Here is a 23,258-nt window from a genome sequence, read left to right as displayed (position 1 = left end):
TCTGCCATTTGTCTGCTGTGTGGTCTTGGTCAAGTCACTTCCCTTCTCTGGGCCTCAGTTACCTCATCTGAAAATAGGGATTAAGACTGTGAGCCCCTTATGGGACAGGGACTCTGTCCAACCCGATTTGCTTGAATCCACCCAACCGCTTGTACTGTGCCTGGCACATAGTAAGTGCTTAACACATGCCACAATTATTATTGTATATTCCCTGTAGGTAGGATTGTCTTCTATTGTGCTCACCCCATGGCTTGGTACAGTGCTCAGCACACGGTGGGTGTTCAATAAATACTCTTGACTGGTTGATTTGTGAACAGTGGGATGGAATGGGGTGCAAGGGTGAGGGTCGTGGCCTGGGTGGAAGAGAGGTGAGTGGAGAGGGGAGACAAGGAAGAGTATGAAGTTGTAGGAAGGATGGCCAGGTGTGGGTAGCCTTGGGGAGCGTCGGCCCATTTCTTCTTCCAAGTTCAGTGCACTCTATCATGAACTGTTTGCTGAGGAATGATTTCCCCCCTCTGCCCCACAAGCATCACAAACAGCTTTTAAGAAATGCAGGTGTAAATGCTACAAAGAAATAGTGCCGGGAATGTCACATGAGCTAGAGTGAGCTCTAATGTTGGCATTGGGGAAGATGTAAGAGTCAACAGTGAAGTTAATTGGAGGAAGAAGAAACAGATGATTTTCTGTAGAGCACTTAATCCTCTTTCCATCCATTTCTGAAATTCAGGCTCAGGTTCCCAGAGCAAAGCATTCCAATTTAATGTTGTTTGCTGAATGTTGTCCTGTGTATGGAAATTAGCCCGTTATGTTGTGACTGATTGCTTCTTTATGAATAAAATACGATTCGCTAAATGTCTCTGCTGCCGTGACTAGCATAATGTTTTCCTAATACTGAAAGGCACAATGAGATTTTGGTTTGGTTCGGTCGTATGGAGTGGAGGGAAACAAATGTTACTAGAACCATCTCTTAGCCCAAATTCAAGGAGTTCAAATATATTTGGAATCATTTAATCTGGAATTAACTCTGCTGATAGATTTCCCTCAAGAAACAGTGTCTAATCCCCACCTTTGGTGCTCTTTCCCAATGTTAAGTACAGTGCTATGCACACACTAAATGCGTAATTATTATTAATTACTATTACTGCCTTCCATGCAATAGTATTTATTAAGTGCCTTCCGTGCCCAGAGCACTGTACTTAATGCTGGAAAAAAAAAAAAAAGAAAACGCAGCTGAGAGTGAGACATGGATCTTCAGATGCTCACAACCTACAAATTGTGGGGAAGGGGTTTTAGAAAGATGAAATAATGTAAATACAAAGACAGAGTTCAGGATCCAATAAGACCAGTGGTAAAGGGGACCAGGTCATCAAGAGTCTAGATAGTTTCTACGCTGCCTCAGCAAACCATATATACAGGCAATTTTGGATCATATTGTGGGTGTACATCTGTATGAATGTGCAGGTGGTAAATTACAAGTGTGCATGGCAGCATAGTCTTGGAAAACTAAGCCTGGAGTTATTTCCAATTAGTAGTAATAGTATTTATTAAGTGCTTACTCTGTGCAGAGCACTGTGCTAAGCACTGGGACAGAATTCATAAGTGAAAATTAGAAATGGCTCCCTGTCCCTCAGGGAGAAGGAATTGGTGAAAGACACATAAGGAGGATGGGCTTTTGATAACTTTCCTTCCAGTTTTCAGTTTTCATATCAGCAGTGTAGAATTGGGCCTCAGGCTATGATATTTTGTAATCAATCAGTGGTATCTGTTGAGCTCTTACTGTGTGCAGAGCACTATACTGAACACTTGGGAGAGTACAATACAACATAGTTGGTAGAAACATTCACTGCCCACAACGAGGATACAGTCTAAATTGTAAAAAGAAAAGTAAGTTTTAAAACTGCAATTTAAAAAGGCAATAATATGATGACACAAAGCTTGCTTTGACTTTTCTGTATTTTCTGTCATGTATTTTCGGCCTCTGAACTCTCTCTTTGCTCTGGTCTAAGAAAACGGTAAGGATAGACTTTCAGAGTTGTGTGATAGCTGTGGTTTAAGTGTATCATGCAGTCAAAATCGCAAAAGGAGGGGCAGTGCCTAAATGTAGTTACTGAAAAATAGCAAAATGATTGTAAAAAGCTTTTAAATGCCCATGGGAACAGGAAGCAGCAGCCGCTGCTGCTATTACTCTCACAATATCTTTCTTCGTTATTGAGTTGCTTAAATCCTTGCTCTTCCCCACCATCTCCTGATCAACAAAACCCCGCTGAGGTTGGAACAAACAGCTGACAGATGAAGTGGATGAGGATAGAGGATAATGACCAGCGAAGAAGCAAGTGAATTTCCCTAAACCCATTCAACTTTTGGGCTAAATAGCAACCGGCTTACTGTTTCGTAGAAGAAAGCAGCATTCAGTACTCACCTAGTGTTGCCGGTAAGTCTCAGTTTTGAGATTGATAGCTGACTCAGAAGGTCTTTAAAATTGCTGTTCATCATTCATTGCTAATTGCGAGTTAACTGTAGTGTAAGACTCCTAAGACAAATTATCTTTCCCACAGGTACAGTGGCAACCACCTCGAGGTGTATGCATGTGTGGAACTGGGTTTCTCTATTTAATGGGTTCTGAGGTTAGGAAATGCTCTAGCTAATCTATCAAAAAAATTTGATGGAGAGGGGTGAAATTGTTCACTGCTGAATTTTCAGTAAGGAAGGTGAGGGTTACTTAACAGGTTACAAACGAAAAGTAAGATGGAGAAAGTTTTCCAAGGGTCTTTCATCTAACTCTTTAAAAGTAAGTAGCTTTCTTTGAGCCCTAATTAGCACAGGACACACCAGCCAAGTTGTGCCACTTCTCTGGGTATCCCCAAAGGGTAAGTGAGAAGAGAGCAGCAACTGTTCTAGCATTTTTCACAGCATTAAATTGCTTAGAATGAAAAATCCCATGCAAAGTTGCTTGATTAAACCAGCCCATTGTCCCTGTTACCACTTTCCTTTATTCCAAATATTTTAACCCAAATTCAAATCTTGTGGGATTAATGTCGGTATCTACAAACACAGTCCCATTTACTGGGCCTGAAATGGATCCCTGAAGAATATTTGTGTTAAATAGAATCATCTAGTTCAGATATCATTCAGGTGTGGCTTGACATGTGTGATTATTCATCCAATTTTATACTGGATGGGTCCAGTGTTTACCTGATCTGCTCCTGTCCACTACTGTGTGAATTTGTGTGTGTGTGTGTGTGTGTGTGTGTGCGTGCGCGCGCTGTTGAGGAGAGAGGGAGGAGGGAAAGGAGTACCCAGTATTCTTGGGTAACATCAGTGACCACTCTATTCGCCTGTATCTTTTGCAGCTTTACTTGGTAGTGGAAGGATGTAACTGGGAAACTAGCCATAGGAAGTAAGGATCTTGGGTAGTGAAACCAGTAATAGAGCACAGTTCCTGGACTACAGAATGGGTAAGTCCTCTTATCAGCCTCCAGGCTTATATGTTAGGGATCTGGGTTTAACCTGTTGTCCTTTTCACCCGCTCTCCTCCTCTCTCACCCTCCATTCCCCTCCTTTAGGATAGCAAGCTTCCCCACTGAATTTTGAACTAAGCTTGAGGACAGGAAGAATCTTTGGAAGCGGAAACAGAAATGGGGGGCAAGAAGAGTTGTATGGAGAAGAGGTTTGGGTGAATGTGGAATTTAGTTCCTGCTAAAAGAGTTTGTGGTATGGTGAAGATGAGGATTTCAGGTGCCTTTTCACATGTTTTAGCTTATATCTGAATCCTTCACTGCAACCTTTAGATGGCATTCTAAAAGTAAAGCATTTTGCAGTCTTTCCCTCCCAACGCCCCTATTTTAAAAGAAGTGAGTCATGCTCAATGAGGGAATTATTAAACATTACCAAAATATTTAATTCTCATCATTTCTCAAGAGTAACTATTTCTAAAACCAAGCTAAATCTTCCCTTTTCCCTTTGACTTAGTTTCCTTGTTAAACTGCAAACTCCTTGAAGCCTAGGAATAAGTCTTCTATTTCTAGTGTATGTTTTCAAGTGCCTACCACAGTGCTTGGCAAATAGTAAGTACTCAATAAATACAGAGGATGAATAGCTTAGCCTTTCCCTAGAGAGCTTCATAGTCACTTGAAGTTTCTGACGGAATAGGTCCCCAGAAGAAATACCTTTGCAATATTAATATCATCAACATTAATTACGAAGCCATGAATAATTCTTCTCTGAGGGCTTCTAGTGGGCTGAGTACCAGGTCCTGGGTTGAGTACCAGGCATGAAGGGAGAACCTGCTAAGGACCCATAATAACAAATAGGATATTAGAAATAATTGCATCCATATTTGTTGAACTCCTGCAGAGTGCAGAGTTCTGCATGTCATAAGAAATTAGGCTATTTCTGACCTAATTCATCCAGAAGCTGGTGGGGCACTCTAGAAGCTTCTAAAGTCCTAAGACTTATAATGCTAATTCCATAAAATAATAGCATCATCGGAGGAAATGCATGTCTTGTTCTCACCATTGAAAGCTGTAGGACCCTCAAGCCACCAGAGACACTCCACTGACAGACCCCACCCATAGGAGCAGCGGATGCGTGTAGCCATAAAAATCCCCATTCTATCAGAGCCTCACCCAGTTGGACTTCGGCATCAACTGGGAAAAATCAGTAATGCACTTCCTAATGTTCACTGCAGCCCCACGGTTCATTCTGTAGTGAAGTAGCCTGGAACCATTAAAAGTCAGAGTTTGAACGGAACCATTGTTACTGTTGTTGTTCTACTCTAGACAAAATGAGATCATTATTATGAAAGAACTACACAAATTTAAGATGGTGGTGTTATTATCGGTAGGGCCCTGGAGTCACATCTATTAGTAATTCTTGGCACCAAACCTGTGTTATGAGTGAGTATCATATTACCTACCCATTTGCCAGAAGAGGAAACTGAGACAGAGAGGATCGTGGCTGGTCCGTGATCATTGAATATGCTGTAATTATACCTTGAGTGCTTAACCTACATTCATTTAATAAATTACCTCAAAGCAGTTGAGCACAGTACCAAACTAAGAAACTAAAAAGGTTTCACCCCGCAACAGAAAAAAGTCTGAACCAAACACAGATGTATTGATCATTTGTGGGGGACTGGAAAGGACATCTCTGTTGACCGCTGGCACTATCTTGATGGTAGGGACAGCGATGAGTTGGGGGAAGAGTTTGAGAGGGGGTAGAGAAGGAGTGCTGTCCATGCAAGAGCTTCTGGGACCTAAGTTGTTCTCGCGCTCTGACTCTTTGGGTGATCTTGGGACAATTCATTTTTCAGGTGTTGTCTATGCTTTTGAAACCAGCTAAAAAAGGAATACCGTAGAGAAAAGGTAGAAGGGTAGGAGGCTCTAGAGATTGATAATAATAACTGTGCTGTTTATTAAGCACATACTATGTGCCAAGCATTGTTCTAAGTGCTGGGGTAGGTACAAGATCATCAGGTACCACGTGGGGCTTACAGTCTAAGTAAGAGGGTGAACAGGATTGATGATTGTGGGTTGTAATCTCAGGTCCACCATTTGTCTGCTGTGTGACCTTGGGCAAGTCACTTAACTTCTCTGTGCCTCAGTTTCCTCATCTGTAAAATGGAGATTGAGACTCTGCGGCCCACGTGGGACAGGAACTATGTCCAACCTGATTTGCTTGTGTAGAACCTGGCAAATGCTTAACAAATACCAGAGAAGCAGCATGGCCTAGTGGAAAGAGCATGGGCCTGGGAATCAGATGTTGTGAGTTCTAATCCGGATCTACCACCTGTCTGCTGTGTGGCCTTGGGCAAGTCACAACTTCTCTATGCCTCGGTTACCTCAACTGTAAAATGGGGATCAATAATAATAATAATAATAATGTTGGTATTTGTTAAGCGCTTACTATGTGCCGAGCACTGTTCTAAGCACTGGGGTAGACACAGGGGAATCAGGTTGTCCCACGTGGGGCTCACAGTCTTAATCCCCATTTTACAGATGAGGTAACAGAGGCACCGAGAAGTTAAGTGACTTGCCCAAAGTCACACAGCTGACAAGTGGCCGAGCCGGGATTCGAACCCATGACTTCTGACTCCAAAGCCCGTGCTCTTTGTGAACCCCATGAGGGACAAGGACTGTGTCCAAACTGATTACTTTGTATCTACCCCAGTGCTTGGCACATGGTAAGTGCTTAGCAAATACCACAGTAATAATAATAACAATAACAATTATTATTATTATTACATTGCAGGGCACTTGATCTAGAGGACAGAGGGACTAGCACTCTCTCAGGAGCCCATTCTTATTTCCTTGGTTTCCCAGCAGGTTGCCCTGTGGGACCCCAGGGAGACCCCGACAAGAATGAAGAAGTTGGGCAGCTCCGATTTGGCGGAGTTGGAAGTGACAAAGGAGCCTCTGGATGACAACCCCGGTGAGAATTCCAACCAGGGCACCCCTGATGGCATCCCAGGCTCTAAGCCTCCGCCTCCCAAACATCACATCTTCTCCACAGCTAGGAGCCGACACAGGCTCTTCACTAAGGGGGATTCAGAGGAATCTGCCCCAATGGACTCCTCCTATGAGGAGATGGAACCAGCCTCATGCCCCATCATCAAGTTCAGCCCCATGGTTGATAGAAGAAGATGTAACCGTCAATTTGTCAAGTGAGTTTATATAAATGTCTTTCTTCCCCTTTAGATCTCAAGCTCATTATGGGCAGGGAATGTGTCCACTGATTCTGTTGTATTGTACTCTCCCAAGCACTTAGTACAGTGCTCTGCACATAGTAAACACTCAATAGATGCCACTGATTGAGCTTCCAGGTTGCTCTCACTGCAATTTTCTCCTTTTTTCAGGGCAAAAGCATTTAAGCCTTTCTCCCCAAAGGGCAGATGTCAGAAGTAAGATCTTCAGCCGAGTAAACCAGCCTGAGCTTATTGCTGCTGGGCTTCAATATTTTAAACGAGGCTGTTAGAAACCAAACATGCACATGAGACACAAAATTGTGTGTTTGGCTGTCTCTTTTTAATTGCACTAAGTTTGAAAAATCGTGAAAAAAGAGATTAAATGGCTACTCTCCACTCAATTCAGCGAGGGCATTAGGGTTTGATGGGCCTTTTATTATCAGTCATGCCAGGCAGGAGAGTGAAAGCACTCAAGGGGCTAGAGCCAATGAAGGGGCATGTTGGGAAGGAGGACGTTGGCTTTTTTCCAGGTCTGTTGATTTAAAGACCTTCTCCCACGCTAATCTTTCTCAGGCAGCTGTCTGTGGATTCCATTTCCATCGGGTCAGAGAAAGCCTTCAAACTCTATGATCGCCGAAGGATCTTTGATGCCGTGGCCCAAGGCAACTGTAGGGAACTGGAAGACCTGTTGGTCTATCTCCTCAAGAGCACGAAGCAGCTTACGGACGTAGAATTCAAAGGTATCAAGGGAGGAGAAGCTGTTTTCTCAAACTCGGGGTCTCCCTCTCTACGAAACCTCAGAACAAACAGCTTCAGCCCTGACTCTGTGTTTCAGATCCAGAAACGGGAAAAACTTGCCTGCTGAAAGCTATGCTGAATTTGCAAAGTGGGAAGAATGAGACCATCCCCTTACTGCTGGAGATCGCAGGACAGACCGACAACCTGAAAGAGTTTGTGAATGCCGGCTACACCGATAGCTACTACAGGGGTAAGGAACGGAGGGGCAGTACCCTGTGTGCCCTGACCTGCCAAGAAGATAGGCTTGAATTCCTCGGCAGATGCCAAAGGTGTTCTGCCATTCATGGCTGGGAGATGCCCTCTTGTTTTGGAAGGGGAATTTAAAAGTTGATCTTGGCCACCGTCACTTGTGGTCAAGGAATGTAGGTCTCAGGCCAATCAGATGGTAAAGGCCAGAGGTGCTCCCCAGTGTTGTAATATCCCAGAGAGCATCTAAATCGTGGACTCCTGCTGGGCAGGAAAAGTGCCTGCCAACTCTTTTGTGTCGCATACTCCCAAGGGCTTAGTACAATGCTCCGAATACATCAAGTGCCCAGTAAATACCATTAATGGGTTGATTGACATGTTATTGCCGTGAGAATAGCCTCGTGGGCAGGGTATGTGTCTACCAACTCTGTTGTTTTGCACCCGCCCAAGGGCTCTGCACACACTTAGTGCTCAATAGATACCATTGATTGATCCTGACCGTTTCACTGGTGTGTGCCAATCTAGGCCCTTTGTTTCAGTTTTTACGCAGGTGCCACCAACTACTGACCTCTGTTGTCTTCAAAGTGGAGTCCCTTGGCAGAGGGTCAAAATAGTTGTTGGAATCTTGGTTTTGCCTTTGTCCAGGCTGTCCCTGTTGATGGCCACCAGTGGCCATGGTATATGCTTTCCGAGTGGGTGGACGTGTCGGTGTCTTTCCAGGTCAGACTGCTCTCCACATTGCCATTGAGAGGCGGAACATGTACTTGGTGACCATGCTGGTGCAGAACGGAGCCGATGTCCATGCTGCAGCCCATGGTGACTTCTTTAAGAAAACCAAAGGCCGGCCGGGCTTTTATTTTGGTAGGCTGACACCAAAGTTGACATTTCATAATAATTATAATTATGGTATTTGTTAGCGCTTACTACTTATCAAGCACCGTTCTCAGCGCTGGGGTAGATACAAGTGAATCAGGTCAGACACTGTCCAAATAGGAGGGAGGACAAGTGTGAACCTCCCATTTTACAGGTGAGGAGACTGAGGTATGGACAAGTTAAGCGGCTCGCCCAGAGTCACACAGCCGAGAAGTGGATGAGGCAGGATTAGAACCCAAGTCCTCTGATTCCCTTGCCTGTATTCTTTCCACTTGGGTATGCTACTCTACCATCTACTACTCATATTGGCTAAAGAAGCAGCATGGTGTAGTGGATAGAGCACCCACCTGGGAGTCAGAAGGTCATGGGTTCTAATCCCGGCTCTGCCACGCCTCTGCTGTGTGACCTTGGGCAAGTCACTTCACTTCTCTGTGCCTCTGTTATCTCATCTGTAAAATGGGGATTGAGACAGAGGGTCCCATGTGGGACAAGGACTGTGTCCAACCCGAGTTGCTTATAAATACCTCAGCGCTTAGTACAGTGCCTGGCACATAGTACGTACTTAACAAATACCATAATTATTATTAGAGAGAGGTTTAGCTTAGAGAGTGATCTATTTGGTTTTTCTCTGACTCCAGGGTATCAGTGGTTCTCAGATAACCCAAGTGTTAGACCCCAGCCCTGCTGATGGCTCACAGAGACAGGAAGTCCATTTCTTACCCAACAGCACTTGCTCTGCTGTGTGCTATTTTCTGCACAGTGAGTTTTTTTGGAAAATAAAATGAAAAAGATAAAACACTTTTTGGGGGGAAGTCAAAGGACAACAATAACCACTCACCCCATGTTTCAAACCTTCCCACTTCCTCTGCCTGGCTCCCTTTTGGGGAGAGTGCTCCCCTCAATTCAGTGCAGGTGCTTAGAACAGTGCTCCAGTGCCTAGAATAGTGCTTGGCACATGATAAGCACTTAACAAATGCTATTATTATTATTATGTGACCTGGGCAAACTGGTAGTGGGTGGGAGTTGGCCTAATTGGAACTGAGTCACTCACACCAGCAGACAGGCTCAGACTACAGTAGCCCCCCGACAATCAGGTCTGTTTCTTTGTTAGGCAAGATGATCTCAAATTTGTGTTTGGCCTCAGGTGAACTTCCACTCTCCCTCGCTGCCTGCACCAACCAGCTGGGCATTGTGAAGTTCCTGCTGCAGAACCCCTACCATTCAGCTGACATCGATGCCAGGGACTCTATAGGTAACACGGTCTTGCACGCCCTGGTAGAGGTGGCTGACAACACCCCGGAGAATACTAAGTTTGTGACCAACATGTACAATGAGATCCTGATCCTGGGGGCCAAGATTCACCCTACCTTGAATCTGGAAGAGCTCACAAATAAGAAGGGGTTGACTCCATTAGCCCTAGCTGCCAAGAGTGGGAAGATTGGGGTAAGTGGGCCCCCAGATGGATTCCATCGAGGTGGGGGTCAATAGGGAGATTAATCTCATGTAGTACTTGTCATCCAGAGGCAATGTTTTGTCATACCAGCTAAGAGAAACAGCGTGGCCTGGTGGTTAGAGCACTGGCCTTGGAGTCAGAAGGATTTGGGTTCTGGATCTGGCTCTGCCACTTGTCTGCTGTGTGACTTTGGGCAAGTCACTTCACTTCTCTGTGCCTCAATTACCTCATCTGTGAAATGGGGATTAAGACTGAGCCCTCTGTGGGACGTGGACTGTGCCCAATCTGATTAGCATGTATCTACTCTAGTGCTTAGTACAGTGAGCACATAACAAATACCATAAAAAGAATTTCCTAAGGCCCGATGTTTTCCCTCACTATGAATCATGTTGCGGTGTGTGGTGTTGAGAGGTGACAGTGGGTTTTTAGCTCCAACCTGACTCTACCCCATTTTGTCCATGAACCCAGAGAGGCATCAAAAAACAAGGGTTGCGACTTTGACTCTGGAGGATGTCCCTCATCCCATCCAGCGCTTAGAACAGTGCTTGGCACATAGTAAGCACTTTACAAATGCCATCATCATTTATATAACCTTCAGCCATAACCTGATCCCTGCTACCTCTCTCGTGCACTTAGTCACACAATTAGCTACTACCCTCCATCCACACAGCACTGATGTTTCTATTTTTATATTCAGTTGCTTCCCTTACCCGTAATTTACTTTAATGTATGCCTCCTGTGTTAGTCTGTAATAAGGCATACTGTGTGCACCAACTGTAATGAGTGCTTAATAAAAAAGTACTCATCACAAAGAAAGTAGTCAATTAATACCGTTGATTAATTGATACAGTCTATAGGAATGATGGGCACTAACCATTTTTTTTTTCCTCACTTGGTCGCCCCTTGCTTTCTTGATTCAGGTCCTGGCATACATCCTCAGGAGAGAAATTCAAGAACCCGAATGCAGGCACCTGTCCAGAAAATTCACAGAGTGGGCTTATGGACCAGTGCACTCCTCTCTTTATGATCTCTCCTGCATTGACACATGTGAGAAGAACTCAGTCCTCGAGGTTATTGCTTACAGCAGTGAAACCCCTGTGAGTATCAGATTGTCAGGAAAAAGAGGCAGGGAGGCTTGTGGTAGAGAATATGTCTTGTTAAAGGTTTGATGTACTTAAACCCAAAGGCAAACTCACACTTCTGGTTAGTTGGGGCACCATTTTTTTTTTTCATTTCCAGCAGTTCTCAAAGGTGTGCCAAAGGAATTTATGGGATATTTATCCCTGGAGATTTTGAAAAACAACAGAGATCACTGTCCCAGAAAGTGTAGGAATTTCCCTTCCAGTAGGAGAGAGATTAGAAGACACTTGAGGTCTCCTCCGGTTTGTGCATCTCTTTTTTGAGGCTGTTTTGAGCCATACCAAGTGGGTAAAGTGTTATACGGGGTTAAGTCCATCATCAATCAATCAGTCGTATTTATTGAGCACCTACTTTGGGAAGAGCATTATACCAAGTGCTTAGGTGAGTAACAGAGTTGGTAGACATATTCCCTGCACTCAAAGTGCTTATGGACTAGAGGACTGTATTCTAGGAGCTGAGGGTGGCGAGCCAATTGAACAATGGCACCATCCCCAGGAAATGACGTTATCCATTCTGGGGAACTGACTATCTCTTGTCTTCATTGCTTCCTTTAGAACCGCCATGACATGCTCTTGGTTGAGCCCCTGAATAGGCTCCTGCAAGATAAGTGGGACAGATTTGTCAAACGCATATTTTACTTCAACTTCTTCATTTACATCCTGTACATCATCACCTTCACTCTCGTTGCTTGCTACAGGCCTGTGGATTTAAACCAAAAGGTTGTATGTCTTCATGGTTCCCTAAATCTCTGGAGAAATTCCTGTGGTGCTCCCACTCCCCATTTCCACTTGATTCCACGCTCAGAAGGGAGTGGAATCAGTCTATGTTTCACGATCAAGACAGTGTTAGGCCTGCTCAGATTTAGTCTCTAGTTGCCCCCAAGTCTCTCCCTGAGCTGTGCTGAACTTCTTTGTGAGTTTCTTCTCTGAGAGAAACTTTCCCTCATGAGACATACACCTGGTGACCTTCTTCTCTGGGTCTTGCAGCCTCCTTATGCTCTCGGGAACACCGCCTTGCAGTATTTACAAGTGTTTGGAGAATTTTTGACTCTGCTGGGAGGGATCTATTTCTTTATCAGAGGGGTAAGTGCTTTAGACTTTCTCCTGTCACTTGATAATGTTGTCCCAGCATGTCTGTCCGGGGCCAAACTCATTACTGGTACCAGAAGGTGGACACCCAAATCCCATAATTAGAAGGGGCCCCATTTCATTGCTTGACCACTGAAGCATGGCAAAGGGAAGAGGGCCCAAAAATGGAATCTCAGTGGCCAAAGCGAGTGGCAGCCCCTAATCTCTTCCCTCTGAGGTTTTTTTTTAATGGTATTTATTAAGTGCTATGTGCTAGACACTCTACCAAGTGCTGGGGTAGATACAAGATAATCAGGTTGGTCACATGGGACGCATGGCCTTAATCCCCATTTTATAGATGAGGTAACTGAGGTACAGAGGAGTTAAATGACTTGCCCAAGGTCACACAATAAAAAAGTGGTGGAGTTGGGATTAGAACTCAGATCCTCTGACTTCCAGGCCCCTGCTCTTTCCACTAGGCCATGCTGCTTCTCTGAGTGCAACTGTCTATTCTGGCTTCCTTGCAGATACAGTATTTCCTGCAGAGGCAACCGTCCTTGAAGACTTTGTTCGTCGACAGCTACAGTGAGGTGCTTTTGTACGTTCCACTCCCATTTCTATTTTAAACACAAGAACTGCTAAGATAAGGCTAAATCTGGGCTTCGCTGGGTCTCTTTCCCTCCTAGAGATACTTGCAAGGTTCATTTCTGATTAGGGACATATCCAGTTTGAATCTCTCCATCTCAGCAGCATCCCCTGCATATAGTTACTGAGGTGGGCGCTCTGTTAAAGGAACCTGGGGATTTAACAACAATTAGAGAAGGCCCCCTTTCTTACGTTCACAGAGTTTGTGAACTAAGTCGATGCCACTCCTGCGCTGACCTGGTCTCTTCCTGCTCTCCGGCCCCTAGTCAATCTCACTCGAACCATTTCAGCTAATATTCATGAAGCTGGCACTGGGTGGCATAGAGCTGTACTAGGCATTAGGGGTTGTGAGTATAGAACAAGAAAAAGCAAGGTATATTTTCAAGAATCATGTAATCTGTTTAAGGCCTCTTTAGAAACACTAACTTAATGAGGCTATTCTAGAAAGTAGTTAATGATTAATATTGAAATTAATAGAAGGACTGAGATTAGATGAGGGGCTGGGAGGTGGCGAGGGGCCAAGCACAGGGCCTGCTTCAGGCCAGAACCCCTCCGGGCAACCTGGCTTCAATGACCCAGAATGCCCAGGGAGGATTGATCTACTGAGCCTTCTCCCCACTAACTCCCTCACACTGGCTGCGAGGGTGGAATGGAACTGTTCCAGCCAGAAGGACTAATAGGCAGGAGTGTGATTTCTTCAACTGCTACTACAAACCAGTAGGTCTCATTTGCATTAGTGATTTTGTTTCCCCGAGCCACATGACACACAAGATTTAGGGAAACCATGAACAGATCAGAAAATTTTACTTTGGGGGACAGTCAGTTCCTTTTTGGGCAGAATCCCAGTTTCAAATTGCTGCCTTCTGAGGTCATGCTGAGTGTCCTGCTGACTGTCGAGCTGAGGCATCCACTTGGAAAATTCCAGGGGAAGCCTGTGGCTCTGGAAGTGTAGACAGTGTCCACCAAGTGAATCCATACTCTAGGTACTACTACTAATAATAATTATGGTATTTAAGTGTTCACTATGTGCCAGGCACTGTACTAAGCACTGGGCTGAATACAAGCAAATCGGGTTGGACACAGTCCCTGTCCCACCTGGGGCTCATAGTCTCAATCCCCATTTTACAGATGAGGTAACTGAGGCCCAAAGAAGCGAAGTGATTTGCCCAACGTCACACAGCAGGCAAGTGGTGGAGCCAGGATTAGAATCCATGACCTTCTGATTCCCAGCTTTCCTGCATGGGACAAACACAGTGTTCAGGGTCAGGACCATTCCAGCTCTTTCCACCCCTTTCTGTCTCTTTCCTCTGTCAGTGGATGTTTGTCTCTTTCAGCTTTATCCAGTCTCTGCTCCTCCTGATCTCAGTGGGGCTCTACTTCAGTGGCCAGAAGATGTATGTGGCTTTCATGGTGTTGTCTCTGGCCATGGGCTGGACAAACATGCTGTACTACACCCGTGGCTTCCAGCAGATGGGCATTTATGCTGTCATGATTGAAAAGGTCAGTCAGGAAGTAAGGGCCCCTTAGATCTTTTCCCAGCCTTGGTCCCAGATGGGCTGTCCAACAGCTCTGGAAATGGGGATAAAATGACTCAATCTATTACCTCCCACCCCCTAGGTTGAGCTGGAAAAATATGGAATGGGGCACAGTCCTCCTACAGTACCCCCAGATAGAGCCCCCTGAGAGGCCAAAGGAACCCTCTCCTTCTTGTCCCCAGAGAGAGAGAGATCCTGACTAGATATCTCCTTGTCCTCTGATTAAATTCAATCTGGATTCCCTTAAATACCCTGAGAGTATATCTGTTGCCCTTCCTTCTTTGTAAATACAGGCTTTGAGGGTGGCGTCTCATTTCAGTTTGGGTCAGGGTTCAAACTATGTATCTCGTGACAACTCTGCCTTACCCATGCGTATTCTGGGGTGCCTTGGGGGCTGGGTTGTCGGAGAGAGCAGAACTGTCTTTCTTGCAGATGATCCTGAGAGACCTATGTCGCTTCATGTTTGTCTACAGTGTGTTTCTGCTTGGATTCTCCACAGGTAATCTTCAGCTTTCCTGCTCGTTCTTCAGGCTCCAGGTAGATGGGGCCCCACCTGTCTGTTCTCTGGCAATATTCCCATTGGCTAAACAGATAAGATTCAACTGGTATTTCCTCCCTCTATAAATGGCAACTCATTGTGTCGAATGTGACAAGCCACAGAGGTGGAATATTTTCACCCCTGCTGGAGGTGGCATTGAGGGAGAGCTATGTGGTTAGAGATGAGGCTCTTCAGGGTAGCGTCAAAGCCTTGGAGAGGGAATTGTTCCTACTTCCCGAATTCCAGGGCCTGAAAGAGCTGAAAACTGGAGAGGAATCATCCCTGTGGTGCTCATAGCTTTCCATTTCCTATATCCTGGGTAGGGTATGGCAGCCCCTAGAGTTGGATGAATGGCAGTCTCAGAGCCTGGGATCAGGAAATGGGAGGTGAGGGCCCAACTAGTTGACCCATGTCTCTTTTGGAACTTGATGTGGGTTCTTACCTAATTGGAATTTTTTGACACCTGTACCCAGAACACTATACTACGAAGTGGTTTGACTGGAAGGGTACAGTCAAAGTAGAAGCCGCGGTCTCTGTCCTCCAAGAGCTTACAACCTTCCATCTGTGTTGCTTTCCCGTTGGCTCTAGCGGTGGTATCCCTGATTGAAGATGGAAAAAACAGCACGGAATGTACCTGTCTGTGGCAGGGGAAACGAGGCAACACCTGTAAGCCTTCTTCCCCTTCCTATAACAGCCTGTACTCTACTTGCCTGGAGCTCTTCAAGTTCACTATTGGCATGGGAGATCTAGAGTTCACCGATAACTACGATTTCAAATTTGTCTTCATCATTCTTTTGCTCTCCTATGTGATTCTGACATATATCCTGCTGCTAAACATGCTCATCGCCCTGATGGGGGAGACAGTGAACAAGGTCTCGCAAGAAAGCAAGAACATATGGAAACTCCAGGTCTGTTGGCGCTTTCCCATCTTCCTGATATTAACAGAGCTCTTTGGTTGAGGCTGACACTAAATGTCTTTCCCTGATGGTTGATCAGGCCCAGTCTGAGCTTGGTGCTCCATTAATTGCTTTCAGGGTATGCAAAACTGAATTAAGTGGATATTGCATGATTAGTCACTAACAGAATTAAGAGCAAATGAGCACTCAAAACCAGCGGAAAGGCCTTTAGAGGAGAGCGAGAAGCTGTAACCAGAGGAGAAATGGAAAGTTTGTTCTCATGGTAGAAAAACGCCAGTGGGCTTTAGGATAGGCAGGGAACTCAAGTCCCAAGTTGACAAGCAGACAGAGTCTAGCTTAAGTAGCATTTTCTAGTCTAGGTGCCAGGTTACTTTTCTGTTTTCCCTTCTGTCGGTTTTTGTGCAGGTTTGTGTGTGTGTGTGTGTGTGCATATGTGTGTGTGTGTGTGTGTGTGTATACATACGTAAGAGGAAAAGCAGAAAATCCAGCCTCCCAACTCTGAACCCCTAATCATATGTGCCCTCTCCTTACCCTGGAGATGAAATCACTGAAGACAGGTTGGGAACTTGTTGATTTTTCCTGGTACTTTGTCCCCCAACATTGAGTCTTGTTCCCTGTCTCATTAATTCTGCTGCCCCAATTCTCCCTGCACCCCAAACCCAGCCTGCTAATGGTCACTCCTCCTAGAAAACAACGGTGGGACTGTTCCAGTCCGGCCAGATCCCACAGGATCTTGTGTCCTCGGAGGCAGAGAGAGGAGTTTTTGTAGATAGAGCACCTTCTCTATCTTCTGCATTTTCCTTTGTAGAGAGCCATCACCATCCTGGACATTGAAAAGAGCTTCCTGAACTGCATGAGGAAAGCATTCCGCTCGGGAAAGCTGGTCCAGGTGGGCTACACGCCTGATGGAAAGGACGATTACCGATGGTGCTTTAGGTAAACCCCCTTTCCTGTGCCATTCGTTATCCACAACTCTCTGGGCATCCCAGCCCTACTCTTGGACAGTCAGAGAGCCCAACAAGGTGGGGAAAAGTCAGGGCTCCCCAGTTGCTGCAAGGCAAACATTGGCAGTCCCCTACAGTTTGGCAATATGGAGGCTGGATTGGGGTTCCCATCCCAGGCCAGCCTGAGACTTTTAGCTGCCCTGAAGTGAGGGAAGAATATTTGGCCCCCTTCCATTAGGCTGGGTACACAGCATAATGTAAAGACATCATACAGAAGTCCAGCCAAACCTGGAGTATTTTTCTAGAGGGAATCCCTGACCTTCCTCATTCAGAACCAGTGCATTTCCCTCCCAGCTGTCTATTCACACAAGCATTATTTCCAACCCAGACTGAGGGAGGCAGGGTGCTTTCAAATTTTCAATGGTTGCCACTTTCTGTAACAACTGTGCATTACATCTGAAGCTTTTTCTCCCTCCCACCCCCCATCCCCACATCCCCCTTAGTTTAGGGAAGTTAAAGTGAAAAATCATAGTGAAATGGTTGAATGGCTGATGAGAGGAGGATACAATTCCTGTATTGCAATTGAAATATTTATATTTCTTTTTGCATCTACAGCCAATTTTTCACAATGTAAGAGACTCTATTCCAGCCAGACTTCTGGGTCCTCAATCTTAATTTGGGTAGATAAAAACTCTGTATCACTATTAGTATAGTAACTGAAGGCAGAAGATTCTATAGGCCCATCCTCCTGGAGATTTTCTAAGAATGTGAGAACCCAGAGAAATCTAAATTAGCATTCCACAGCACCATTTTGCAACAACCAAATGCTCTGCTACTGTAATACCAGAGAACAAGACAGGTCATTGCCACTTAGACCACCTTAGGAGAGTTTCTCTATCAAAATTATTCCATTAGTCTTAATCTACCTGTTGCAAAAATCTACATAATATTCAGAGGGTTTCTCAGATATGGGTGAAACCAAATAATACCCCACCTGAAGGGTGATTACCTCAGGGGCCAGAAGAAATTGAGTTCCAGTATGGAGGGACTCATTTTCCACATAAAAATCTTACTCTTTCATCACCCAGTTTCTTTTTGGACTCACTGAATTTCTTTTGATCACTCTTCTGACTTATCAGGCTCCCTGTGGGATTTCATTCTTGCAATTCTCTCTATAGAGTCGACGAAGTAAACTGGACCCATTGGAACACCAATCTGGGCATCATCAATGAGGATCCGGGGAACAGTGAAGGGATTAAACGCACCTTGAGTTTTTCTTTGAGGTCTGGCCGAGGTGAGAACCCCAGGACCACAAAATAGCCTGGTTCTTGCCATAGTCCATCAGAGTGGAACATCCCCATTATTTTCATGTCTGAATTTGAACCAAAGGCTTAGGTTTGGGAAGGTAGAGTTAGCCCCACCAAGGAATATTATACTGATAATCATCAGGTCCAAAGAACAACGCCCATCCAACTAGTCCCAGTCTTCCCTTCCCTACATCCTTTGGTCATCCTACACTACAAACATTTACCTCAATAGGTGACATAATAATAATAATAATGATAATAATGGTACTTGTTAAGTGCTTATTCTGTGCCAAGCACTGATATCTCTACATAGAAGAGATTTTCCAGTCTAGCAGTCCCAAAAGTATTGTCTGCCCCCATCCAGTAATAATAATAATAGTGGTATATAAGTGCTTGCTATATGCCAATCATTGTACTAAGCGCTGGGATAGATACAAAATAATTGGGTCCCACGTGGGGATCACAGTCTAAGGAAGAGGGAAAACAGGTATGGAATCCCCATTTGGAAGATGAGAGAAACTGAGGCCCAGAGAAGTGACTTGCCCAAGGTCACAAAGGAGGCAGAGCTGAGATTAGAACCCAGGTCCTCTGACTCCCAGCCCCATGCTTTTTCCACTAGTACACACTGCTTCCAGTGACCTAGAAAGGAAAGCAGGATTATTATTTGTCCCCAAATCCCCATTCCAGGATCCAGGAGGAGCCTACCCCCTAGCCAAACAAAACATGTAGAATATTTGATCTGTGTCTCAGTTGATGCCCACTTCATATAGCAGTGGTCTGTAACCTTCTGTCCTTTATAAAACCATATGTCTTAAAGGTCCCAAGCCTTGGAACTGCAGTAGGAATGGACCTTGTTGAGCTTAGATATTGCTACAGTGCCATTTTACTCACCAATAGACACATGTAGAATAGTTGATCTGTGTCTTCAAGTTGTACCTTTTACATTGCTGAGGTTTGAAGCCTCTTGTCCTTGCTAAAGCCAAAGGCCTTTTTAAGGTCCCAAACCCTTGAGCTGCAGAAGGGCTTTCTTTTTCTGTAGGAACATGGGGAACAGGGTTCCCTTTCCTCTGTCAATGGGGGAGGTGAAAAACAAACCATAGGTGCTAAATAAACATTAACAGTTCAGCAAGGGTTTAATACAGTGCTCTGCACACAGTAGAGCACTCATATACCACTGATTGAAGAGAGCATCTAGGCCAAAACAAAGGAAAGGAAAGAGGCTTTTTTTAAGAACCTCCTGTCTCCAAAAAGTGTTCTGGAACCTCTCAATTGTCTCTGCGGCCACTGGTCTCCTAGGTGGGCTTGGAGCTGGAAACCGAATCTCTGTTTTACAACACAAATCATTGATTCCACTAACTGTATATCTTACCCCTAAATCCAAATGCAATATGTATCGCTCCTGTCAGGAGGGATGTCCCAGCTTTTCTACATAAGCACAATGATTAGGGAGGAGAAGAGAACATTCCACCAAGTGTACTGAAGCCAAGGGAACTCAGAGGAAGGGAGAAGGCTAGGGATGGCACTCCTCTGCTGAAAAGTGAAGTTAATTGAGCAGGCATGAGCTCCTCCTGCAAAAGAGATGATTCCCTGCAGTCAAGGTCTGTAGAGGGCCTCTCCTGAGAATGTTCTAAGCACCTTTGAGTTTTGTCCGTTTACCCTCCGGGCTGGAAAGAATTTGGTCTACTGTAAAATGGCCTTCCTTGTTCTGCTCACAACCCAGCTTCATGTAATGAGATGACCAATAGGATCCTGCTGCCCTCTCAAAAGGGGGAGGAGACTCCACTCTGAATCCTTCATTCTATGAGCTAAACTTGAGGCTTACTGACTTTTTGTAACTCAGGTCAGCTCTAAAATATTGTGAGCCTCTGGAGAGACATGGAGTCTGTGTCTAATTCCCACTTGTATACTCTTTTGCAGCACGTAGTACAGTGTTCTGCACACATTAAGAATTTAATAAATACTATTACTAATAAACATGGTGACCCATTAGAACCCAATTCATTTATCTTATTTACAAGAGTTTCCACACTGCCCAGGAAACAAAGATTGGGCTGTAAGAGGGACCCCAGGCTTTTCCTTAACCTGACTGACTTGCTTTGAGACACACAAGAGTGAAGACAATTGGGGTGAGGGTCATTTGTCCCATATAGAGCAAGGCCCTGCAGGGCCATGACAATTCATTGCCTGGGGGCCAATGTTCTGTCATCCCAGTTAGAGGCAAATGCCAGAAGGGAAATACAGAACTTTCCACATTTTAGGGCAAATATGAAGTTGCTTTTAGGAATGCTTTGGGGGTAGTAGACCTGTGAGGGAAAATCCCCAAGAAGTAACTTTAGATTGTCTGAAATTCCCCTGGAAAGTTGCCTCTGCCCTTCCGAGTTACCTGTCACCCAAAGTCCGAGTCTCCCAGTCCTGGGGGGACAAAGTGGCCTACTGGCATGCTATTCACTTTCTGGATGCTGAAGTCTGGGATTTCTAATGAGTAGAAAAGATGGTCAAATTCAGTAGGGTTTAATGCCATGTCACAGATTTAAATATATGTGGCTGGAATACTTCAACAAGACTAGAAATTATCATGTTCTCTGCGGCAGCTCAACAAACAGCTTGTTTTATCAGACTGTAGCAGGCCTGAGAGAGCAAGAAGGGACTAAGGCAGAGCTGTTGATCCTGTTTGTTCTAAGTACTGTTTTCAAAATGTGGATATTTATCGCAAGAACACTTCTGGCTGATTATTTTAACTCATTTTATGCTTAAATATCTTATTCGCTTACATATTTTGTATAATTTACACAGATTGAAGCTAAATGTTTTCAAGACCCATGCAACTGACCACTGAAGCCCAGAATTTTCTTGTAATTGAGAATCATATAAGGACATTTATGGTTCTGGTTGAATAAATGTTTTCTTTGCCTTCCCCACATTTATCATCAACCACTTTAACTGGGTGGGAAGGAAGAGACTGGGGAAAAGAATTGAAGGTGAGAGAGAAGATTCAGTGAAAGGGGGGAAAGGGTACTGTTTTCCCAGTGTGAGACAGATGGGTGAAGAAAGTCATTAAAAATTATTATTATTATTATGGGATTTCTTAAGCACTTACTTGTCAAGCCCTGTTCTAAGCCCTATCCCAGATGCCTCACAGTCTAAGTGGGAGGGAGAACAGGCATTGCATCCCCATTTTACAGATGAGGAAATTTAGGCCCAGAGAAATCGACTTGCTCCAGGTCTCACAGCAGGGAACTTGCAGAGCAGGGTTTCAAACCCAAGTCCTCTGACTCCCGATCTTTGCTTTTTTCACCAGGCCATGCTGTGACACCTCTCATGAGGGATCAGAGCATTTCCCCATATGGATGTATTCCCTTTCCATTCACAGCATCCTTGGAAGGCCAGGAAGAGCAGTTTTATAGAGAGAAATGTAGATCCATGGAGATTCATGGAGACTGAGTGACTTTTCCATGAGCTCGCAGGGAGTCAGTAGATTTGAAGGAGCCTGGAGAGATTAATCAGCAGACAGATGAGAGATGTTCTGCTGCTGCCAAGGAGGAGATTGACATAACATGGGAGTCCCTCCAGCTACTTCCTTAGCTCTTAGTGGTACTTAAAGCTGAACACAATGGTTTCTTTGTTTTTCTTTTTCCAGAATCATTAATTCCACTTTCCATGTAAGTTTCAGGGAAAAACTGGAAGACCTTTCCTCTGGTTCCACTTTTAAGAGACGGAAGCACTCGAGAAAGGCCAACTCCCCGTCCCGAAGAAGTCAGGCTAAGGCCTTTTTCAGGCTCACTTAAGCCAGAAGATGCTGAAGTGCAGAAGGAGTCACTTATTTTAGAAGAATGATATTCAGAGGTGTGAAGGATACTGTGCCAAATTAAGACCCAACTTCCCTGGGTCTAGCTAGGTAATCATGAGTTGGGATAAGGCCCCAAGCTCCAAGGCCAGCTCTGCCCTAAATATCTCAGTAAAGGCATATTTACTCTGGCCTTAGGACCAAAAATCAATATTTTTCCTCCAAGAGAAAGTGACTTTCTATCATTAGTTGGGAGGGCATAATGATAGCTTATACATACAATATATATCTATATACACCTATATGTACACAAGCACATATCATTTATGTATTTACACACACCTACCTATTTAGGTGAAATGAAGGTCCAAAGGAAAAGTTTCAAGTCTCCAGGATCTCATTTGCCCTCTTAGGAGTTCTTGACCCTGATAGGTGTGCCCAAGGTTGGTATCTTGAGGTTGGCTTCATTAAGCAAAGCTAACTTGCCCACGGTGAGCTCTCTCCAGACAAGGATCTGAGCAAGGTAGACTATTGGAAAGGAGTTGGCAAACATTTCTGGCCTGGATCATCATATCAGATTTTGCCCAGGGTTGGACCTCTCCTGAAAAGTCCAATCTTCTCTCCCTGCCTTCAGTGGAAGCTAGAATTCATTCACATTCATTCATTCATTCAATCACATTTAGTGAGCACTTACTGTGTGCAGAGCACTGTACTAAGCACTTGGAAAGTACAATTCAACAACAAATACAATGAGTCTAGTTAGGAAAAAAATCCCTGGGCTCGATCTATTTAGTCTTGAGAGGTTGGAGTGGGTGCTCGCCCCAGTCTCTCAACCATTAGCATTCAGCCTAGAAAAAAGGGTAAAGTGAAGCTTCTAAAAAGAATTAGCCAAAATATCACCTTCCCAGCCCGATCCCACCCAGAGCAAGACCTTAAGCAAGCCAGCCTGGTTGCAAGCCCTGCAAGCCATGTGTCAGGAACTGTACCAAGCACTGAGGTGGATACAAGTAAATTGGGTTGGAAACAGTCCCTGTTCCACATGGGGCTCGTAGTCTTAATCCCCATTTTACAAATGAGGAAACTGAGGCACAGAGAAGTGAAATGACTTTTCTAAGGTCACATAGCAGACTTGGTAGAGCTGGGATTAGAACCAGGTCCTTCTGACTCCCTGAGCCATGCTCTATCCACTAGGCCACACTGCTTCCCAGGAGTTAGGATAGGCTGAAAACCTGGCTCCCCGGCTATCAAGTCCTGGCCTCTGGCCCCCTCAGCACACAGAGGCTTGGCTCCCTTCCGCCCTACAACCCACCCTTTGATGGCAGAGACTGGTTGAGTCCAGCTGTCTGAGATGTCCCTCCTGGTTCTGGTCTGAGCCCATGAAGCAGGGAG

General features: G+C 44.9%; 1 protein-coding gene across 5 annotated transcripts; it reads left to right on the top strand.

Moving 5' to 3' along the window:
- The first annotated feature begins 1,152 nt into the window (after positions 1-1,152).
- Positions 1,153-22,895, top strand: TRPV1 (transient receptor potential cation channel subfamily V member 1). 5 transcript variants are annotated; one of them, XM_029082374.1, is made up of 16 exons: positions 1,153-2,431; positions 6,324-6,661; positions 7,256-7,422; positions 7,518-7,670; positions 8,387-8,527; positions 9,684-9,982; positions 10,913-11,089; positions 11,687-11,851; positions 12,119-12,214; positions 12,727-12,797; positions 14,179-14,344; positions 14,812-14,878; positions 15,506-15,825; positions 16,643-16,770; positions 17,957-18,072; positions 21,750-22,895. In XM_029082374.1, exons 2-16 carry the CDS (start codon positions 6,360-6,362, stop codon positions 21,917-21,919), a joined length of 2,538 nt encoding a protein of 845 aa, XP_028938207.1. In that variant the 5' UTR covers positions 1,153-2,431; positions 6,324-6,359; the 3' UTR covers positions 21,920-22,895. The 5 variants fall into 5 exon arrangements, with proteins under 5 accessions (XP_028938207.1, XP_028938208.1, XP_028938204.1 ...); XM_029082375.1 differs by having other exon boundaries at positions 6,321-6,661; positions 21,756-22,895; XM_029082371.1 differs by having other exon boundaries at positions 6,321-6,661.
- The last annotated feature ends 363 nt before the right edge of the window (positions 22,896-23,258 follow it).

Source organism: Ornithorhynchus anatinus, chromosome 17 (assembly GCF_004115215.2).
Source record: "Ornithorhynchus anatinus isolate Pmale09 chromosome 17, mOrnAna1.pri.v4, whole genome shotgun sequence".
In the NCBI taxonomy this organism is placed as follows: domain Eukaryota; kingdom Metazoa; phylum Chordata; class Mammalia; order Monotremata; family Ornithorhynchidae; genus Ornithorhynchus; species Ornithorhynchus anatinus.
This window is presented reverse-complemented; position numbering and strand designations above follow the sequence as displayed.